Source organism: Lathamus discolor, chromosome 2, assembly GCF_037157495.1.
Source record: "Lathamus discolor isolate bLatDis1 chromosome 2, bLatDis1.hap1, whole genome shotgun sequence".
NCBI classification, from domain to species: Eukaryota; Metazoa; Chordata; class Aves; order Psittaciformes; family Psittacidae; genus Lathamus; species Lathamus discolor.
The window spans coordinates 58498125-58521785 of NC_088885.1; the positions used below are offsets into that span (position 1 = coordinate 58498125).

A 23661-nucleotide genomic window follows, 5' to 3' on the forward strand; every position below is an offset into this window, starting at 1 on the left:
CTCATGCCCATGAGCATCCTTATGGCTCAGTGGTCAGATAAAATGGTCAGGGCAGTTTTAGCTCCATGGGTTTTTTCTCTAAGCTGTTCTCCACAGTGCTAAGCAGGAAAGCTGAGATCATCAGAGGATGAGGTTAACACCCAGGCAAGCACCCTTTGGAAACCAGACAGCTTAAAGCTTAACTACATACTAACTACTAACATACTAATTAGGAGCTGTATCAGCCTGGTATGCTCAAGGTATACCAACTGCTAAAAGGTGAACATTTATTATACCATCATCGAAACCATTCTGGGATTCTATAACTGAACTCTTAAGAAACAAAAATCACCAGAATCCTGAACTCAGGCTTCTTAATTTTGGCCTTGAACTACTTTAACCCCTCTGCTGCCAAACCATAAAAGGGTTCAAATCTGCTGGTTTAAAATTAAACCACTTGACAGAAGCTAGGCTGGACTTTCACACCATTAAGCAAACACTTCTCCACTTCAAACAGGAGGCAGCTTGATTCCAGGGTACTTTTTTTGTCTTCAGAGTGCCCTGGCTCACACACAAGTGCCCACACACACAGTATATTTACCGTCGCCCATGACAGCACGGACTCACCAGGGTGGGACGATTGAGTGCATGCTGCACCACCAGCACAGGGATGAGGCTGGTGGGCAAAGCCTGAGCCAGCACACTTCCCACCAGGTTCACAATGGACAGAAGCCTTGTGCCAAGCCGCAAACACACAGGCCCAGCACAGTAGGTAAGCCAAGCACTGTTTGCTCTGCAAAGCCCAGCTCTTAAACCTATGACTAGGACCATTACAGATTTATTTTTTCCCTCTACTAGGCAGAGGCTTGACATTGCTCATGCATAGCAGAGGCAAAGGATACTGCTGCCATGGTTTATCATACTAGAGTAAATACAGCCAATTTCTCCCCCAAACTCTATCCAGAGATAGGTTTTGACAGTTGCAAGCTGCTTTGCTTCATTTCCTTCTGTGAAGAGCATACTAGTGGTTTCAAAGCACTGGCTCTGGAAACAGAGACAGCTATTATGAGGCTTTGCTTAAATCAATTAATTGCCTGAAAAAAGCTCCCTACACCACTTGTCTGAGGGCCACAAAGTGCAACATTTATCACCAGCATTTCAATAATTCCAGAGGAGAAACTCAAACTCCTATGCAGAAATACATTTAAGTTCCAGTCATTTCAGGCTCACTCATCACCTCCATGAACACACATTGGATTATAAACCTACCCTATGATACAACACAATCTAGTTCTATTTTGCAAGATCTGAAATGCCTGACCAATTGATACCTTTTAATTTTATATGTTAGAACATCTTTTATTAGGTTTTTCTTTATGTCTCTTAATGACAAAGCCCTGTACTTTTCACATTGTAGTAAAGACCTACAAAGAACTAACAAACTGCATATAAAAGGCAAAAATTATCCTAAGTTTTGTCTTTAAGCCTCATGTTGATAACAATATTATCAGTGAAGAACAAAACACAAGAATAATGTTTGGCATATTACCGCCTGCATCTTTCCCCGTGAAGCACCAGTCCAGATCTATGACATTAATAAAAGCACTTCAGTTTAATGCAGAAGGAAACTTTGGAGGCTCTAAGCAATTTTGGCAACAACACAAGCTGTATTATGACATAAAATTAAAAGTTTGATGTGAGTAAAGTCTTTATACTTCTGTACCACTGTTTATATAGTAACATGCCCAGGCAGTTCTTCCATGGCAGGGCTTGGAAATGGATGACCTTTAAGATCCCTTCCAACGCAAACCATTCTAGGATTCTGTGAATCTTAGTCCACTCTCCAAGAGCAGAAGCAGTTCCTGTGCCACAATATCCAGCCACCAGGTACACTGTGCGGTGTACCCACTTTATTTTTCAGCTGCTAACAGTAAACATTCACACTGATAACATTCCGTCAGTTAATAGTCTCCCCCCTTTTCTAATAATAATGAAAAAACTCCTATCCTAAAGCCCAGTCCTACAAAAACGCTACATTAAATTTTGCTCCACAGTATGACAAGGAGGTGGATAGAGTATTTTTACTGCAAGTACACAGCCAAATGAATAAAAGGAAGTAGATCATTTTTCAAAGATGTTTAATAAGAAGAAATTACAGACTGAAAGTCCTCCGGGCACATGAAATTCATCTAATACACAACTCTAGAATGGGTCACTTCTTACAAACAATATTACAATTTTTTGCTTTATCATGGAAATGTTGGAGTAATACAAACCACAAAATACTGAGTAAGATGCAATAGCTAGTGCAAAAAACCACAATACAAGTATGGCACCAAGAATGCTAAACTAAATGACATGCCATTAGGATTTACTTTTGGCAATCCTGGTTTGCACTAATTCAGTTCAGAGATTCGCTCCCAGTCAGCATCAGCACCAGGTTCAGTTCACATGCATTTTGTGCAAAGTACACTTTGAAATTCATTAAATAATTAGTTGTGCAAACATATCTTCCTTTCACAGTAAAACAACAGTGATTTCAGGATTGGAAACAAACAAGAGAACCCCAGACAGTATTTTATTTCACAGCACATAGTGAATGTACATGTAATTGCCATATCCAGCAAGTAAGTAAAGTGCATGCCAGTAACAACTTGGACTGTAAATTGAGAACTTGCAGTGTAGTACTCAAATCTAACAAACTAATACGAAGTAATACTGAACACGGCAGAGAAAGATCTTGAAAATTAAAATACACTATGTGATTTCCTGTACCATTCTTTAAAAGGTAGGCAGAAACACCCTGACACAGGAAAATTTCACATCAACTATTAGTGGAATAAACAATTCAAAGCTTCATTAGTTAAAAATATTGCACCAAAATTGTTGTATTTGAAAGCAGTAAAAGAAGAATTTTCTAATATAGACACTTAAAAAAAAAAACAAATCCAAAAACCAAAAACATCCCCCCCCCACACACACACATATTACAACAGCTACTTTGAATTAAAATAGCTGCTGAACTGTAGGAACTGAAGAAATTAGTGTTTTCTGCCACAGGCAATAGACATGTGCACTCACAACCCAGAAAGCCAACTGTGTCCTGGGCTGCATCACAAGCATCATGACCAGCAGCTTGCTCTTTCTAAATGTTTCATTCTAGATTTCAAGATAGAAATGTCCATCTTGAGCAGATCCAAAGGAGGCCACCAAGATGATTCAAGGGCTGAAGCACCTCTGCTATTGAGACAGGCTGAGAGAGCTTGTCTTGCTCAGCCTGGAGAAGAGAAGGCTCCAGGGAGACCTTACAGCAGCTTCCAGTGCCTAAAGGGGCCAACAAGAAAGTTGGAGAGGGGCGTTTGGCAAGAGCCGCTATGAACAAGACAAGGGGAATAGCTTTAAACTGACTGAAGGGAGACTGAGATGAGATCTGAGGAAGAAGTTCTTGCCTGCACAGATGGAGAGGCACTGGAACAGGTTGTCCTGAGAAGCTGTGGCTGGCCCATCCTGCAGTGTTCAAGGCCAGGTTGGACGGGGCTTGGAGCAACCTGGTCTAGTGGAAGGTGTCCCTGCCTGTGCAGGGGGCTGGAACTGAAGGATCTTTAAGGTCCCTTCCAACCCAAACTATTCTACGATTCTACACTACATGGATTACCTGGAATCTCTCCTATGCGTTATCAAGTAGGTTAGGAGGGGAAAAGGTCTCGCTGTCCTGTGGTCTCCATGGAGCCAACTGTAAACTCAACAAAACTTACTAGGCAAAAAGCTTGCAGTATTCCCTTTTCTTTTAGAAATACAGGTCTATGAGAAGTCTTCAAAAGTTTCACCACCAGTTAGTACAAATAAACAAAAGCCATGAACTAGATGGATGTACCACAACTGCCAAATATTATACAGATGCCTACAGCTCCAGCAACAGGCTCAGTCTGTGAGTCTAAAGGAGATACACAAAAACCACATGACGCTCTATATAACTCACGAAGTTCCCATTTGGAGTCAGAAATCAATGTTAGAGAGATCCTTGGAAAATGAAGAACAGAGAAGCAAAAGGACAAGAGACCTTCCACTGACACTCTTCAGAGACCTGGCAGCCTAGCTCCACCATGGTATTTAGGGACCGCACTAAGTAACCGCTGTGCTTATGATGCTCTGAGGACACTGCATCCCTTGTCAGACTATTATGAAAAATCTAAAACCACTGTGTGCAAGTGAGGGGTACAAACAATGAACACCAAGAAATGAATAGATTCACCCACAATACTTTCCCCACTCCAAAACCAACTCCTTCACTGCATATGCAGTTTAAAAGGGAAAAATAAACACACAAAAACGTGTATATGATCATCAGTGATCAGCATTTCCTTTTGGAAAGCGAACATATTCAACTTTGATACTTTTTATAAGTGACTTAAGTAAGCAAAACATTTATCAAATGGCAAAAAAAAAAAAAAAAAAAAACCAAACCTGCTCAGTGAGCAGATATCTCTACCAATACATGTACATAAATTAACCACCTTCTCCATTTTCCAGGATGTGGCAACAGACAGCTGTGGCCACTAAGTCTTCATTATTCTTATAAAATTTCTAGGTACATTAAAAGCACAATTGAAACTTATTAAAAACATTTGCTTAGGGAACACAAGGTTTTATCACCATCATTTGCTCACCTCAGCATTAAGTTACAAACAAAAGCCTCAATGACTTGCAGTTGGACATCTGGTCTTTAGTTCAGCTATTAACTTTTTTAAAGAAAGACCTTGAGAGGGAATTAATAAGCTGTAATCATCTAAAGTAGTCTCATATGCAGTTCATTTCTCCTTCACTTCTTCATTGCAGTAAAAAAAACCCAACCTTTCAAAAGCAGCAACATAAAAAAAGCACATAAAAGTTGATTCAGATTATATCACATCCTTTCATATTTACAGATTTTCTGTAGTAAAGAAGCCACTATCATTGTTCCACCACAATTAAAAGTCTTGACCTTTTTAATCCTTAAACAGCCTTCAAACATCATCTAAGTCTGGAAACATTTTCAAAACCCACAGGAACTCAGTAACAGCAGCACTGTACTCCAGACAATATTGCAAACAGCTCCCACACAAAGTGTCTATTAAAGAAACAGTCTTGACAAATACAGTTCTCTGATCCTCTTCTTCCTCATGATACCACCCCCACTGGTTCCTGTAGGCGCTACGTTAGTTTCTTCATTCTGCGGTTCTGCTTGTCTATATTCAGCGTTGCACGGTCTACAGAGGTAGTGATGGAATCAAGAGCTTCATCCTGTCTCTCCAGCTCAGCTTCTGTCTCCAAGGCAAGGCCCTTCAGCTTCTTCAGTATCTGCCAGAAGAAAAGACTGAGCACTTTCAGTAATCAACCAGCTGGTTCTTTGAGAAATGTAACAGACCCATGGCGATTACTTATTTCATTGTTGTAATTTTATTTCGTTTATTGGAGTCTGCCCTGAGGCATGCTGGTGAAAAGAAATTTCTTGTTCTGATAAACTAAATTGAGATGAATGAAACAAGGAACTAAAGACAAGAAAATTCAAATCTGAACTGTTAGGGTTAGAGGGGAGGGAAGAGAATAAATTAGAAATAAAAATCATTTAAGCATGATTTGTTGTTTGTTGGCCCTGTTACTATCTCCTTGGTATGTCTGCATTCCAGAGCAGTAGCTTGTACTGAGATTATGTGCATGTTGAGAGCTGATAGGGAAAGCAAGCACAGCTGGTAGAAAGCCAGAAGCGGATCACACGGCTGAAGGCATAGTAATGTTAGGCAACGACAAGGTCAAAGGACAGAAACTGTTCTTCTACTACAGCCCACTAAAGAAAGAAGTGTCAGTGGTTGGAGCAGATGGGAAAAATGAGAATTAGGCAACCAAACAAATAATTTTCAAGGGACTAGAGGGTGGTGTGGTATGAACAGACATCAAGGCAGCCAAGAGGCTCAGGCTGTACCTAAGATGAGAAATAACAGATGCACAGGCTCTACTCCAGGCTGTAAGCATTGTATTATATATCAACCAGTTTACACTACATTTAGCAAATTACTGTTCATATGTGGAACTGCAAGCTAACACCCTCAGCTACTCCAAGATTGTGAGGGGACCATGTAGTCTGAAAACACCTATAGATATTGGTCCAAACAGGGCAGAAGCCTCTAAAATGGAAGAAGAAAGCCAAGCTTATATATTCTCAAGGCTGAGCCATCCATAGCAATACCATACACTGACTTACGGGGCCTACTCAACTTTCATTTTCATCAGTTCACACAACCGAGTCCAAGCACAGTGATCCAAACTACACAAGAAAAAACTGTCTTAATTCCTCACCCTGTAACACAGGCTTCTTTCAGCAGCAGACCAAGGACTAAGTTATATCATTGCCTTTTCTTCCCTCTTGTGGCTGCTCCCTTAATAAGCCTAGATGCATGAACTGAAAGCACCTGCCTGATGGGCAAGCCTCAGCTGCCTTCTCTCAGATATATCAGAGGGAAATTTGGAAGCACTGTATCACACTGACTGGAAATCCAGCTTCTAAGTTACTTCAGATCATAAGGCCTCTCTGCTGGCCTACATGAGCTACTTCCTTAGGCATCTACAGCTAGGTCCATGAGGATATCCTTGCACTGCCTGCTTAGTAAGAGTAGTTTATCCAATCAATTGCAGTAAGTCTCCAAGAAAGCAAATTATCCCAGCACTATCCCACAACATCAACTGCTGTGCCACATGAGCATCCAGGAGATCCTACAGAAGATACCAGAACTGCAGCCTAACAGCATAAATCTGTGGCTTTTAGTAAAACAGGTGAAAGGAATTGTACTCTAAACACATTTAATTTTATTTTTTTCTTAATTGGCAAACTCAGTTCTCTTGTTTGCCATTAGAATATATTAGAATATATAATCAGCCCCCAGAAAGCTGCTGTGAGGCTACTGGTTTGAGAAAAGCAGTGAAGAACATCATATCTAGCTGGAAGGGCAGGGGAACTTTTTGAGACAAAATGCTTTGGCTGAAGCTGGATATCAGTCATGGTAGTGAGATTTATTTCATAACACACAGAATCATAGAACGGTTTAGGTGGGAAAGGTCCTTAAAGATCATATAGTTCCAACCCCCCTGCCACAGGCACATACACCTTCCACTAGACCAGGTTGTTCAATGCACCATCCAACCATCCATCCATGTTCCTGGTCTTGAACACTTCCAGGAATGAAGCATTCACAACTTCCTTGGGCAACCTGTTCCAGTGTCTCACTACTCTCACAGTAAAGAATTTCTTCTTTGTATCTAATCTGAACACCCCCTTTTTAAGTTTAAACCCACTGCCCTTGTCCTACCACTACAGTCCCTGATGAAGAGTTCTCTCCAGCATTGTTGTAGATCACCTTCAGATACTGTAAGGCTACTATGATGTATTTCTCAGCACTTTCCTTAAATCACAAACAGCTAGAAACAGAGCTGTGTGAAAAAATGGTTTTGCAATTTGGCTGCCAAAGGAAAAAGAGAACCCCCCCAAAAAAACAACAAACCAACAAATCAAACCATGGATCAAGCTTTATCTACCTTTGTCTGTTCTTACCAAAACTACAGGCTAAACCTCCCTCTGTTTCTATCTCAAATTGAACATTTCAGGATCTCTCACTGCAACAGGAAAGCAAGGGTGAATTGCCCAAACTGGAGGTGGTAGATATGTTCACAATATGCACCAAAAAGAACAGTGACATGATCAGATACATCATGTGTATAATTCAGAATTATACTTGAAAATGGGAAGTTCAGAGGTGCTTTCAGTCTTTCCTTTGTGCTTCATCTGCTTGTATCATATATAGAACATACATATAAACACAAAAAATAAAGTAGACAGTACTACATGAAATGACTCCTACCATTCATAAAGTCACAGTGTATTTAGGAAAAGACCTCTGAAGGTCTTCTGGTCCACTCCACCCAACTAAAAGCAGGGCTAGCTTCAGTGTTCATCTGAGAGATCATGGGGTTTCAGCCTCTGCTCCAATAAAGTTTAAATTCTTTATACCAGTTTAAGAGACAAGAAACTTCACTCCTTCCATACATCCTAAAGGATGGCAGCAAAAGAAGCATGCATCATCATTTGCAGATGATTTAAAGATGGTTCATACTAATATTTTCTCAGCAAGTTTACTAAAAAGGTTTACCCAACACCATCCCAAAGTTTGTTTTCTGGAACAGCAGAAGAAAAGCAGATTTCTAGATCATGGAATGACACATGCTCCAGAATGGTTCCTCTGGTCCTTCAACACCTCCACCTCCTGCTGCTGCCAAGCACAGACTTTTGGAGGTTTACCACTAAGCACCCTTCACAGTGTGGTAATTTCAGGTTTCCTGAGCCACCTCCTCACCCAGCACATCTAGGTAGAGGCAAGCACATCAGGTAAATGTGGTGATATGCAGCAAGCCTCCAAGATTGCTATGCAGCAAAGCAGGGGCTGGCTCGAGAGTATGCAGAAAGGAAGCAGAAACACTCCTTCCCCACCTCTCCAAGAGGAACCCAATTTACTTGTAAATCAAAATTGTGCCAAAAAGGCCTAGGTTTGCCACTGAAAGTAGTTTATTTTTAGTTTCAAAACAAATTACTTTTGATAGGCTTTGCATTCATTAGAGCATATTTAACATTTAAAATACAGAAAAAGACACGATTGTTGAGAACAGAAAAGCTTTTAAAATACGAAAGCAGTAAAATGGAAACTTAGTCAGCTACAGGGCTCTGCTCAGTTCACCTGCCAATTAGGCTCTGCCTTGAAACACAGCAGTTGATGATGATGTGGTTACTCACACGCACAAATAAAAGGAAAGCGGCTCACTTTCATCTGTTAATTTTCTTTGCCTCAGAAAGGCTGGTAACAAATCCCTTAACCCTTTGTCTGCAGCATCTTCATCTGTTCCAACTAAGTACTGCCACTCAATCCAATGGGACCTGGAGCGGTTAAGACTCTTTCAGCAGAGCGCACAGAGCTTGCTGGGACGAGTTACCGGAAGCTGAAGTCTGGCCAAAGCTGGTCAGTATTTTTGCAAAGCAAAACGATGGCAAGATGTCTAGTTATCACTGCTCGAGTTCTGTCAATTGCTCAAAGCAGCAGTGCTTGCTGTGCCAGTATGCAATTTGGATGGTGAACCAAGACATGAAAATTCAGCATGAAACTATCTGTTACACAAAACCAAACAGCAGGTATGAGCCCATCAAAGGCACACTTTAAAGCCACATTTCCTCAGGCAGTGGTCAGTCTCACACTGAGACAACTTTAGATTTATGCCACTGGATTATAATTTGGAAAGTCTGATTTATCCTCATGGCTCCGCCACAGATTTTCTGTGCAGCTTCAGGCAATACCTAATATTCCCACACAGAATTCTTGCTGTACAAAACAAGGAAGTAAATTTGTCACTGCTCTCCAAATCTGCCCTGCGTCAAGTGTTCAACTACAGCAGACTCAGGCCTTGGTGGGAGAAGAGGTGTCCATCCAAGCTACGTATCCCAAGTTCTTGTATAGACTATGGGTACCCAATCAGTACACTGCAGTTTAGCCCATAGTTCATCTGCTCTGTTTTAGGTACCTGCTTGATGACTTGTTCAAGCGCTGCCCACTTCTCTCTGCTTTGGCTGAAGTGAGAGCCAAGCAGGACAGTCACAAGACAGACACAAACAAAATGATGGGAGAGGACTCCAAGCCCGTGAACCTATTCAATACTTAGCCTTGTGACTTTATCATTTTGCCACACCACCTGAGGATGTAAATTCCAAGTGTTAGGCATTGTACAGAGATTGTATTCTAAAGATCTTACAATGGAGACCTCAATTTGGTTTGGGGCCTGAGATGCCATCATAACAATGTAATTTAGCTGAAGCTTAAGAAATAAGTTACAGGGAGTATCCAGCAGTAAAACTAAGATACAGAAAGTGTCACTGTGCAGGAAGTATTGAAAATTGAAGTTTGAACTCCATTAAATTCTCCCTGAGATCCACATTATTATCCCTGTCCAACAGGTCTGAAAACTAAAGCAGAAAACACATAAAACCAGAAATAGCTCTTGAATGCAGCAAAATTCACTTGTTAATAGGAAGTTGTCATTCACAGTACTCTGAAATACGGCGTAAATAGAGGTTTTGACAGTGATTAACTTGTCATTTAATACGGTGCTTCACCTCTGTGCTGAACACAATGCAGGTGACCAAGAAGGGGAAAAAACATGTAAAATATTGCAATTCATATGCCCATTATAAACTCTAACCCCACAACAGGAACTGCAATGGAAGGCATGCTAAGGCAAATGAAAAACAACAAGGTGCTTGGTGACAGCCAGCATGGCTTCACTAAGGGGAAATCCTGCCAGACCAATTTGGTGGCCTTCTATGATGGGGCTACAAAACTGACGGACAGGGGTAGAGCAGTTGATGTCATCTACCTGGAACTGTGCAAAGCATTTGACACTATCCCACAAGACATCCTTGTCTCTAAATTGGAGAGACATCAGTTTGATAGGTGGACCACTCGGTAGATAGAGAACTGGCTGGACGGCCGCACACAAAGAGTTGTGGTCAATGGCTCAATGTCCAGCTGGAGACCAGTAACGAGTGGTGTCCCTCAGGGATTGGTGTTGGGACTGGTCTTGTTCAGCATCCTTGCTGGTGACATGGACAGTGGGATTGAGTGCGCCCTCAGCAAGTTTGCTTATGACACCAAGCTGCGTGGTTCGGTTGATACGCTGGAGGGAAGGAATGCCATCCAGAGGGACCTCGACATGCTTGTGAGGTGGGCTGATGCCAACCTCATGAAGTTTAACCATGACAAGTGCAAGGTCCTACACCTGGGTTGGAGCAATCCCAGGCACAGCTACAGGTTGGGAAGAGAAGAGATTCAGAGCAGCCCTGTGGAGAAGTACCTGGGGGTGTTGGTCAATGAGAAAATGAACATGAGCCAGCAGTATGAGCTTCAAGCCCAGAAAGCCAACCATATCCTGGGCTGCATCAAAAGGAGTGTGACTAGCAGGTTGAAGGAGGTGATCCTGCCCCTCTACTCTGCTCTAGTGAGACCTCACTTGGAGTATTGTATGCAGTTCTGGTGCCCTCAACATAAAAAGGATATGGAACTGCTTGAACAAGTCCAGAGGAGGGCAGCAAGAATGATCAGGGGACTGGAGCACCTCCTGTATGAAGACAGGCTGAGAACGTTGGGGCTGTTCAGCCTGAAGAAGAGAAGGCTGCATGGAGACCTAATAGCAGCCTTCCAGTATCTGAAGGGGGCCTACAAGGATGTTGGGGAGGGACTTTTCATTAGGGACTGTACTGATATGACAAGGGGTAACGGGTTAAAACTTAAAAAAGGGAAGTTCAGATCGGACATAAGGAAGAAGTTCTTTAACTTCTTTATCCTAAGGGTGGTGAGGCACTGGAATGGGTTGCCCAGGGAAGTTGTGAATGCCCCACCCCTGGCAGTGTTCCAAGGCTAGGTTGGACAGAGCCTTGGGTGACACAGTTTAGTGGGAAGTGCCCCTGCCCGTGGCAGGGGGTTTGGAACTAGATGACCTTAAGGTCCTTTCCAACTCTAACTATTCTATGATTCTATGATCTTACACCAGAAATATTAAGGGTCCTGTCCACATCTTCTCCTGTTGCACCTGGAAATGGGCAGGGAGACAGCAGAGCGCAGAAATATCTTAAAACTACCACAACACAATTTACTAGAGGACATTTGTTAATGCCTCAAGAGGCAAGTGCAACTTGCTATAACAAAAATCTACGGATTTGAATTGCTTTAACATGTTTTCTGTTTGGGATTGACACTATCAGTACTTGCCTGTAGCTGTGCAAAGCACAGAGGTTCCTTCTGCTAGATGCAGAGTTGCATTTAGTGTACAAATACCCAAGCTCTACACCAGCCACTAGGCAAAAGGGCTTCTGCCTGCTCTAGAAAATCAGGCTGTCTCTTGTGGAACAGAACATCCGAGCATAAATAACACTTGAACAAACGTGTTTGACAGGACAGCAGGTCCCCTGTATCTAAAGCACACAAAAGCAGACAGATTTTAAAGCATCAGCTCTTCTGAGGCAGTGGCTATTCGGACAGTATGGAAGGATCATTGTTTACTATCTTATTCTTAGTGGCTGATTTCTCCCATTATTTCTTCTTGGACTGATGCAGAACTCTGATTTTATTTACTTTCTCAGGGTGTACGCATGGTGCCACTAACATTCTGCTGGCCTTGTCTGGAAAAAAATACTCAAGCAGCTCCACAGGCTTAACTATCACCTTTTAATTTCATGTCATTAAATACTTAAGTTACACACAAGCAAATACAAAGCATTAGTTGTCAGGACCTCAGTTCTCCCTGCATTGTGCCTTCCAAAAAATAAACTTGAGGCATAGTCATTACATGGGTTTTAAGATCAGTTGTCTATTGACCACTACAGGCCATGGAAGCAGGCCATCCTTTGAGCAAATTTGGTATTTAGCACTTCGAATGAACAGTTCCTCAACAAAATGCTTTTTCTAACAGCTGTAATTTCCTGAGATGAAGGTATGATAAAAGGGTGAATAAACACTGAAGAGACTTTGAAAGTAGCAAAGGACTGAAATGGAACCACCTTGACCTGAGAAGACAGTGAGAAAGTAAATGCCAAAGATATGCACTGGGATGTGGGCTTTTTCCCAGATGTTAAAGAATTAACTTCAACACTGGTTCTGTCTTCATGGCATATGCTATCTCCAGACAGTAAATATCAGGGCAGTTCTTTGGCAGGAACAATTTGAGAAATTAGAAAGCACAGGTTTGGTAAAATAATTTAAAATTTAGTCAATTGCCCCCCTTTGACCACAGCCCTTAAGCTAATATTATCACATCCCCTCCCACACCCACTGCCATTATGTCAGCCATAGTGAGGCGGGAGGCAGAAGTTCAGCCAGAGACCACAGTAACCTCAGAGACTTCTTTCTCCATCTGTATGGCACAGCTAAAGAACATAGCTCACACTGCCACGAACGTTGACACAAATGTCCCTTCCTGAAGTCCTGGTGAGGTCCTTTATAATCAGTCACCCAATCACAACTGCAGATGCTCAGGACTTCCAGCTCTAATGGAAGGAATTAGTATCATTCAGCAATTTCTGCTGCAAAATGTCTATTGTTATTACTGCAAGTACTTTGTTTTTGAGGAGAGAGGCAGAGTGACAACTATATCTATTCATCACAAATTCCTTCAGAAGTTCTCCTGAAGTTACCCACATCACAAGTAATGAGGAGGGGAAGCAATTAGTGAAAAGGTTTATTTGCAAGGTGTATCAAAATGTGTCTTCATTAGTAGTCCATGACCAACAACCCCTCATAGTGTATTTAGTTTTTTGGGGTCTGGCTAAAAATCAGAATTATAGTGCTGAAAAGCTGACATTTAAGAAAGGAAGAGCTGGCCCTCCTGAATATGTAACAGCCATACAAAGCACATGCCTGCATGAAGAAGAGATTGCTGCTATTTGTACAACTATGACTGAGAAATATTCTCCCTTAAATGGTTATTTTTTTATAAAATAACAGATCATGGAGATAAGCTCTTTAAAAGACCAGAAAGGAGAATCACTAAATGGAGACTAGTCAGGTTTGTTTTCGAAAAAAACCCAAATAAGAAACTTCAATCAAAAGATATTGCCTATATTTTGGTTACAGAGGCAAGTTATGGTCTAAGGCTGTGTATTCATGTGGTGAATCCTAGCAAGGAAAAAGAACAGTAGTTCTATAGGAATTAAAACATGTACCTTAAAATTATTAATGACTGGAATGATGATTAAAAAGGCCTGGCTCTCAGGGAACAGGTGTACATCAATTACTGGAGAAAAATCAGGCCAATTCATGGCCTGTAAGTTTGGAATTCAGATCCTCTCCTCATCCACATTCCCCCACAAACTCATCCCAAATAATCAACCGGCTTAAAAATTCTTGGTTTCATGGGGTATAAATAAATACAAAAATTGTCTTTTGAGTTCTAGCTCATCTTGAAAGTGTTTTGTTTTAAATCACACTGGCCATATAACACTTTTTCTAGTTTACCATCCAGCACAAAGAGTACCAGAAATTTCTGAAATTAACCTTCTGCAAAGTGTAAACTCTCACTTACTCAACTGTTTTTTAGTTAATAAATAGATTTTTCATGCAAGAAGCTTTTATTTTTAGCCACTCAAGACCCTACTAAGTGATTGAGAATCTCAAACACACTCAAGCTAACAGAAGTTGCTGCATTCTAATTCCCAACTATAAAATAAAAGAAGGGGGCTGGAAGCCTTCAGGCTTGGCTAAGAAACAATGGAATTAGGACAGACTTCACATGATGCCATCACCAAGATACACCTGAAACATCAAAAAGAATAAAATGCTAGAGGGGGGAAAATAAGCAATATGAAAGTTTAATCTTCAGTCACATCTTCTGATGTGGCTGTGATCATCACCGGTAAATCTATTTTAATGGAAAAAAACACTCAAACCACTCTCATTTGCTTTTCCAGCTTGTTCACTGCTTCAGATCAAGGTGGATTCTTCACTAAGAGTCCTGAACATCAACTATGAGAGAAATTCCTTGAAGAGCCATTCAGAGGAACAATATCAGACTAGATTACTTTAAATATTTCTTCTTTTCTAGGAAAATCTTCTCTTTATTAATATGCTGGACAGCATATGTGTTTCCCAGCTACAAGTTCTGTGTGTTTATAAAACACTTTGTTCAGTTTTGTGCAAGCTTCTGAAACAGAACTGCTACTCCTTACTAAAAAGAATAAGATGGCATAGAGAAAACACAAAAGAGCTAAAAATTATTTAATTGTTAAGGTACTTAGTCTTCAGAAAAACACGTTACAGTTACAGATTTTGCTTGGGTTATAATCCTATAACATATTTTGATGATAATCCTTCATTTATTCAAAATAAGTAAAAAAACCCAAAACAAAGCAAAACTATAAAGTTATCAGTGTATTTTAATCACAGGCTTGATTAACTGATTTTTAAAATATGCCCATTTAATTTCAGGAATTTTCTGAGGAATATTCTGTTAAAGACAATGACTAGGTTTCTGATGATGAAAATGTATCTTATGAGGAAATCAGAGGCAGTGAAACAACTCTTATATCAAAGTTATGTCAATTTATACCTGTTTAAGCTCTTTCGCTTCTTCCTGGGAGATCTTCTCTTGCTTTTGCAGCTGGACACGGTCACTGTCCATCCCTTCTCTGCCTCCTACTGGAGAGCTGGGCTGCACCACTCCCCCCAGGAGTCCCGTGGCTGCAAAAGAAATTCCCATGGTCAGACTGCCATTTCCTGTACCAATAGGGGGAATCAGCGCTAGTATCAAATTGGCTCATCCCTGCTTTTTTCTCTCTCTCTCCTCAATCCTCCCTCCCCTTCCTCTGTCTGGAGAAGGCTCCAGGGAGACCTTAGAGTAGCTTCCAGTGCATAAAGGGGCCAAAAAGGGCAGGTAGAGACAGGACAAGGGGAATGGCTTTAAACTGACAGAGGGGAGATATAAATGAGACCTTAGAAAGGAGCTCCTGTGAGGGTGGTGAGGGCCTGGCACAAGTTGTCCCAAGAAGCTGTGGCTGCTCCATCCCTGGTAGTGTTCAAGGCCAAGCTGGACAGGGCTTGGAGCAACCTGGTCTAGTGGAAGGTGTCCCTGCCCATGGCAGCGGGGTGGAAATGGATGATCTTTAAGATCCCTCCCAACCCAAACCATTCTGGGATTCTATGCTTTTCTCCATAGCAGTTTGCAAGGGGACTTTTCTTCTAGAAAAGATTTGAGCTGTATTCTGTACAATACTTAACCTGGAGGTGACCAGGCTTCCGAGAGATGACTTATTATTAAAGGCAGCATCTGGAGAATGGGTTCATTTTGAGCTGTGGGGGATTCATCTGAACTGAGCGCGAAGCAGCAGCAACACACTCCCAATCAGATACACGAGGATTCTCCACTACTGTTTCTTCTCTCTTTGATCTTTTTAATTAAAGAATTTGGAAGTGATGGAATTGGGACAGAGTCAAGTCAGCAAACCCCTGAAACAGAAGGGCAACACTGACACTAACAGCCACCCCCAGCTAAGTAGTGTGGATGCAATCCCTCATGTAACATGCCACTTGTCCTTTATTTAAGGCATAGGCTCTTATTGCAGTATCTGATACTACCCAGTAGGGTAGCAGGGATATGCAGTAAGGCAAGGTTGTTATTTCTGATGCAGATGGGTGCTAAACACCCGAGACACACGTCTTGGCTCCTAGAGGTGCTTCAAGGATCTCTGAAGCTCTCCCACTTAAAGAGGCACCATAAAGGAAGCCAATTCTACTGCTGCCACCTGTGAGCATCACAAGATGACAACAAAAACTCCTATGTACATCAGGACAGAAAGTGTGCCTGATGCCAGAGCTCATTGCCAGGTCAAGGAGATGATGCTCAGCTGACAAGGTATACTCAACTGCTCTGGACAGCATTACCTCCCCATGAAAAGGAAGACAAAAGCTAAACCAAAAGTACCAAATTCTAAATCCTTCTCAAGGAATTACTGCAAACTCATAATTCCTGGAATTATTCAGTTATCAGCCTGAGAGTCACTGGACTCAGACACCATCAAGATTTAAGACAAGCAAGTAATTCACTATACTAGTGTTACCCTGTGCAAATGCTCCTTGTAATCAGATGCTCTAAGAACAAGGCACAGAAAAATGCTGCTTGTGGTAAATTACTGCCATGGTCTCCCTCGGAGGACAAAGTGGGGAGGTAATGACAGTCCTTCCTATGGCAGCAAATAGCCAGTGGAGATTCTTTGTGTTTCTTATCAGCTGACTGTCACCATATACTAATTATTTCATTAAAACCAAGAAATCTATCCATTTTACTCCATTTATCTCACTGAGGACAAAAACAGAAGGAGGATGTGACAAAGCTGAACAAAAACAATGGATGAAGAAGAAGATCTGGCATTTCCCAGAATTGAACAGAAAGGCAGAAACGTTTAAAAAGCAATTTTGTTCTGTGTCACACCCAGTTCGACTGTGGGACTCGCTGCCACCATGTGAGGAGGAGAAGGTACAAAACCACTGAACAAAGTGCTGGAAACTTAATAATGAGAACATTTGCTCACAGGGGTAGACAGAAAAAATTCAGCAGCCTCAAAAAAGATAAACAACGAATACCAGTCTTCAGCTGTAGGATTGAGACAGCATTACCCTAGATTGCTACATTGTACAGGAACTGCAGGATTTCTTGCACTTTTTAATGCTTGGTAGCTGTTATCAGCCACTATTGAGGATGTTATTAGCTAGGAGAGTACTGTCTTGATACAGCACAGAATTACCTCCGTTACAAACAAACGTCACTGCTCTCTCCTAAGCATTTAAATACCCGTGTGGCTTGACCCAAGAATATACAGTCAGAAAAAACATGCAAAGCAGCTAAAAATACTTTCAGATAATCTGGTGTGTATAAAAGTCTTTACAAATTCCTCTTCTAGGTGGCATCAAGCCAAAACTCTTAGGAAAGATGAGTTTTTATGTATTTATCTATACAAACATGCAATATGCACAACTTTAAGGCAGAACTAGTATAAGCAAACAGGATCCAGATGAGATTATGACTGTGGTGGAAATGTTCACATCTCACCACTGAGGGCACAGAACGCTACAAGCCAGTTCACAGAGACAGATGTACCTCTGCTGCAAGGATATTTCTTCTCTAAGTCTCTGAATCAACATTCACTATCTGAAAACTGACACAGATTTTATGTGTGCAGAGACAGTGATGCATAACACACGCTTTTTTTCCCTGCATTTAGGGGAGGGGAAAAAAAAAAAAAAAGAAAAAAGAAAAAAAAAAGAGAGGGGGTGAGGGGAGTTAAAAAAAAAAGAAAAACAACAAGCAAACAAACAAAAAAAAAATCAGTATTTCCACCCTGTGAATCACGGAAAAAGAAAACGAGGTTAAAACACAGTCCGTGACTGCCATCTTGCGACAGAAGGCAGACAGTGCTAGACCCCAGGGAAAGAACAAACAAGGGTTTTGGTGGAGCTGGAGAAGTCAAGATTTCCATAACCTCCAGTTTTCTTTACTGACATTTCCAAATTAAACAGCCGAAATGCAGGTGGGGGTAGGAGAGCAATATCCTTGACTCACTGACTCAGATGCAAACAGAGCAGAGCAGTGGGAAATTAAGCACACTAGGGCTGTATAACCAATTATTTTATGTAACCAGCCTTAAGACCATCAGGAACTGAACACCAATTTGCTGGAATAACTCAGTGCTTAAGAAACCAGCAGGTTGTTTTTCCTCTAAGCTGTTGTGCTGACATTTTAGTGCCAGATGCCCAAGACTTACTTCCTTAAAAATTAACAAGCTTTTCCAAGCTATGGCCCTCGATGACTTTTCAACAAGAAGACATTATCCTCCCTGTTGAACTCGGTTTTAGCTCAGTGCACGGAAATAGGTTCAACTATTGCTTTACTGTATAATTTTTCTACTTGTTTTTAAAAATCCATCCAATAATTTGCTCTTATGTCACTAATGATTAAGAAAAAAAGGAGGATTCAGACATTTTGATGGAATTAAATTCCTAACAGACAAGAATTCAACAGCTCTCCAAATGAATCCAGGGTTGGATTACAAAAAAAAAAAAAAAAAAAAAAAAAACACAACACAAAAAACAACCCTCCCCAGAATTTTAACAGACATAACAGTAGTAAGCAATGTCATTCTTACTACTGTGAAAGGGTTTCAATCTCCACTTCATTTTCTTTCACCTATGTATTAACCTAACCTGAGACCTGAAATCTAAATCCAAACACCTGAACTTCTCAAATAATAAAATTCTAGTTTTTAAGATATGAGTATTAATGTGATGTTTATTCCAGATGTTATTTAAAAGACCTGCTGGACTGGAAATATGTTTTAAATTTTATACAATTAACCGAATGCCAGATTTAATATATTTTCCGCTACAAACTTACAAAGCAAAAACAACAACAGAGGACTATGAGGCATGCAATCAGGAAAACTGATTTCTAATGACTTCCCCACAGAGTGGCACAAAAGCAAACTGGTGACCACTGGAAAAAGAATGACACTATAGTTAAAACACAGGCCAGTAGTTGAAACTCAAAAGTTAATCCTTTCACAAAGTGGTGTGGAGTTAGTGTCAACACAACCTGAGAGCACAATGTTAAAGAGGGCTTGGTGCAATCCAGCTGCTAGGCTCCTGAGGGACACTCAGCTTCAGCATCTGCAGTCACAGGGTCTGCTAATGTAGCTGTGAGAAAGAAAATCTAACTAGCCTAAAGCAGAGCCACACACTTCTGTCGTTTCTGCCCTTCCCTTCTTGGCAATAGGGTCTTAAGGTCACCTATCAGTTATTTCTTGCATTTTATCATCAATGTTGTCTCACGCTGGGGAAAGGGAAGAAAATTTGCCTTGTAACTATTATATACTTTTGAGTTTGAAAACCACCTAGAAATTTCTGGTGCTACTGTTACTCTTACAGATGGATTGCTTTGTCACATACCTGCTTGCCAAATGGAGGTCCCCAAATCTACCTGAGGAGACTTCCTGGCACCAGCAAAACCTAGGGCATCTTCTAGAAACTGTATCTTCTTGCTAAATTGCATCTCCAAGATAGGGATTACTTCTGGCATCTTTGCTGACAAGAGCCGGTAAGAGGTGTCTGGCTTCCCAATAAATCTCTGACGGACACTGATTTCATACGGTGTATGAACTCTGATATCATCTACATCCTTTGATTCAAAACGGTGAATGACCTGAGAATTGCAGTCGCTGATTTCCAGACCAGAAGCAAAGAGCGTGAGTTTTCCTGGCTTGACATTTGAGTCTGTTCTGTGGGTGATAATAACTGGAATTCTAATTATGATTCCTTCCTGGTTCTTCGAATCGGAAACTGTGGCAGTTTCCTTTGGCTTGGTTTCCAATGGTGTTTTCCAGAGCTTGCTGCTAAACGGCCACCAAGAAGGAGATTCGAGCTCAGTCAACAACCTAGCAGAGAAAAGAGAGTGTTAGCAGAGTTAAAGCCAGTAGGGAGGTCATGCTACCCCTCCAGTTCAAAGCAAATTACAGCAGACAAAGATTTCTTAATACTGAATCCAGCCCTCTTATTTTGTTCCTCACACCTATTCACAGCTTACCAAGATCCATCTGTTTCAAAAAGCAGTTTTCCTTTATTTGCTAACACACTGGAAAGGGGACCTGGAGTCTCACTGGTCTGACACAAGAAATCCAACTTTTAACTGGACTTAATCAGGCCAGTTCTTCAGCTGTTCTTCAGCTAATACTGCCATATACCTCAATATTTCCACACTTGGCCATCTGCACCACAGCCTTCTTCTGCTCCTTTATTCCACAGCCCCACAGTCTGATGCCACCTTTTGCTTTGCCTCCACTCCCAAATTCCCATTAAAACACTAAGAGTGGAATGTTGAGGCTGAAAAGCCCAGCAGAGACTGCCACAGGCATCCAGAGTCTGTCTCACCATCAGTGTTGGTGTAGCTCCTGAAGGACACAGGCCTTCTTGCTGGCAAACTGGTGTCTTAGCTTGAAGGTAACCAGACTGACTTCATGGAACAATTAAGCAACTGCTCCCCAGAAAGACCACTGTATAGCCAGAAATAACAAAAGAGTCAAGCCCCTTATTCCTAAGCAAGAACATGCACCTTAGCAGGCACCCAAGTTTACCAGCTACAAGCAAGAAAGATGTAACACTGTTAGGAAGAATCAATGACAGAAAACACAATCCTCCTGTTATATTTTTTTTATCAGCATAGCCCATTCCCCTTTTCTGGGTCCTCTCCCAAGAAAGGATCATGATTGCAGATCTTTGGGCCTAAGCCTGACCACTACTCTTTGAGGGAATAAGAGGAAAAGGGATGGTTTTGGTCAGATTTTTCACGTAGTGTGCTCCTGTCTGTTGTTATCCCTGTCCACGTCTCGACAGGAGTTGGTGGCAGAGCCACAGTCAGCACCAATGATGCTCCATTTCTCCCACTTTCCTCTCACCCCCTGCCTGTATCACCCAAGCCCATCCTTCTAGCAGAGGACTGTGTATTTCAAGATGACTCCACTTTAGTGGAAAGAAATTTTGGGACCAACAACATCTCCATATACAGCTAACACAAACTTCATATCCCCCTTTCCCTCCCGCAGTGTAAACAGTCACCTCCTCTCTCACCCACCAGCAGCCTCTGACACTCACGTCACATCTGAGCCAAAGTAACTCATCTCCAGTCCCAGGCACAGGAAGAGGCAAATCAACCCTCTGGGAATCACTGACTGCCCAAACCCTACCGTGCTCCCACTGAAAAACAGCAGTGAGCTGGCTGGAAGCATCCTACAAACCGAACTAGCCTGCAGACAATTCGCCTGATCAGGATGTTCAGTCCACTCCTCAGCCACTGAGCAGGACAGGAAAGCAGTCTCTGGAGGCACAAATGAATTCTCAATTAACTAATGGGAAGGAAGAGGTTATGTTTAAATCAACCAAAAAAAAAATTAGCTGTAAGAAAGTTCAATCCAGATCAGAATTGTGTGCTCCCCCATCTCTATCAATACCTTAAAGATTATGCAGTGATCAGGTACGTGTCACTGGCACAGTAGTTGTAGTACATGCTTCTAGGAAGCCAGCCTACATGTAATAAAATCTTTCATGAAAAAATGCCATCGTACTACAAAAGACTATTCACTAACTTAAATCCTAGAGATGCAAGGTTTGTGAGACCAAAACACAAACTATTACTGCTTTACTGCTATTTTGGAAAGTCAGCTTGATTTAATTTACTTTTAAGTTTGTTCTAGAAAGGTACTCCCTGATCAAATATGCATCACAACAGTGCTGCTCTGAAGATCTTTTGTAGTGATTTATTTTCCATGAGAATCAGTGTGCCTACACACAGAAGACTTTGCAATTTTAAAATCCTGTTTAATTTGGCTGCAAAATCTAATCTGAAAGAAGAAGCTCTGACTGAACATGCTTTGTTTATTAGCCATCAAAGCTCTACACTGGCTTCAAAACACACTAACTTAAATAAACTCATCTTTTAGGAAGAGCAGAAAATGTCATATTGGGAGTCAACCAACTGAATTCTTGAATAGAAGAGGCAGAATGAACTGTTCCAAGAATCTACTCCCAGCTAAAGCATGAACATCAGATACTTCTGTAGATAGAATGCAATATGAGGATCAGTTCTGGAGCTCATCACTGCCCTCTGGAAATGCTGTGACACTCCTTAAAAAGGGGGAGAGGGGTAGGGAAGGCAGACCAAAGGATATGTACAAAGCTCTACATAACAGAATTTGAAATGGCATAGTATCATAGATTTAGGGATGAATTCTGAAACTATGAGGTTCAACTTACATTCTACACAGAGAATGACTGATAAAGCCCCAGGCTCTACGAGCACATATCTTCCAAATTCAAAGCTATGCTCTAACCTACCCGCTGAAACTACACGGAGACAAACAACCTCATCTCATTTCTACAGAACACAAAGCATTTTTTCTGTCCTCTTAAGTGTATGAAAGAGTTACAAAAAGTTACTTCAGGGCAATGACAGCTTATGCCTATGTCCTAACCTATGGAAAGTCATTAAATTCCTATGGCCATATGGGTTCACTTCATCACATTCACTGTGTTCAGGGACTTTCTGAAAAGCAGCTGCAAGGTGACAAGCCTAAAACTCTGTTTACATTGTGGCAACTTATTCTGGATAGCTTTGAACCTTAATTTTTATCACTTTGTCCCATCACTCTCCTGCCTCCTCTCTTCTTTCCCCAGGGACTGACATCCCAGCTGTGCAATGTCTGATTTACAGTCAAGGCTTTTCTGCTGCACAGCCCTAACAAAGGTTCCAGCCAACTTCCCCAGTCTTCTACGGAGGAGTCACCCCTCTGTATCAACAAACTATATGATCGGTCCCTATACACAAATGAAAATTTGTGACCAAAATACCTTGTCATCTAATAGCAATACATTAAAAAGGAAACAGCGAATCTGTGTTTCTGTTTATTTTTGGTCTTTGAACATCTGCTAGAATGTCACACTCTGCTCTGCTTTATCTGAACAGAGGTCCACTGACAGCAGCTATATATACCCATGCATACACAAGAACAGAATTAATAATCCAAAAAAGGGAAGATAAAGTTAATCAAAGTTTTAAACACATGAAAGGAGATAAAGGGGCCTGGTTCTTTTTATGATAGACAATACCATCAAACTGGTGCTGCTGAACTAGCAGACACAGAAGTTTGTTACCAAAGTTTCCTTCTGCACAGAATCTGCTACACATGGAAAATAGTCCTGCATGGTATTATCCATGCAGTTACTTCTCATCAAGCTTCTAAGGAAAACAACAGTCAAAGAGTCTTACAGACATGAGGCCATTTATGTTAATAGTCTGAATTCATAGTCTTCCCTATTTCCTACACTGGTTAAGGCCATGAAGAGATATGTCATCAGTTTAAGAGAAGACTTTTGGCTGAGAAGCATCTTCATGAGAAAAACTACACACAAACTACACTAGAAAACTAAGTGTTAGAAAAGCACAGGGTGATTAAAACCGTTTCGCTAATGGATTCTGGGCTACATTTTATCCTGCAAGCTGGCCAAACTCTTCGGACTACAGATAAAA

The 23661-nt window shown here is 41.3% G+C and overlaps 1 protein-coding gene across 6 annotated transcripts in view; it reads right to left on the reverse strand.

Moving 5' to 3' along the window:
• The window catches only part of SNAP47 (synaptosome associated protein 47), an 84880-nt gene that overhangs the window by 50166 nt on the left and 11053 nt on the right, over positions 1–23661 (reverse strand). For 3 of the 6 annotated variants that reach the window (XM_065666971.1, XM_065666968.1, XM_065666967.1), the window contains exons 3-5: positions 19533–20017; positions 15145–15275; positions 2101–5316 (exon numbers count right to left, since the gene is read on the reverse strand). In XM_065666971.1, the coding sequence (XP_065523043.1) occupies positions 5170–5316; positions 15145–15275; positions 19533–20017 (763 nt within the window). In that variant the 3' untranslated portion in view covers positions 2101–5169. The other 3 variants (XM_065666972.1, XM_065666970.1, XM_065666969.1) reach the window with 3 other exon arrangements.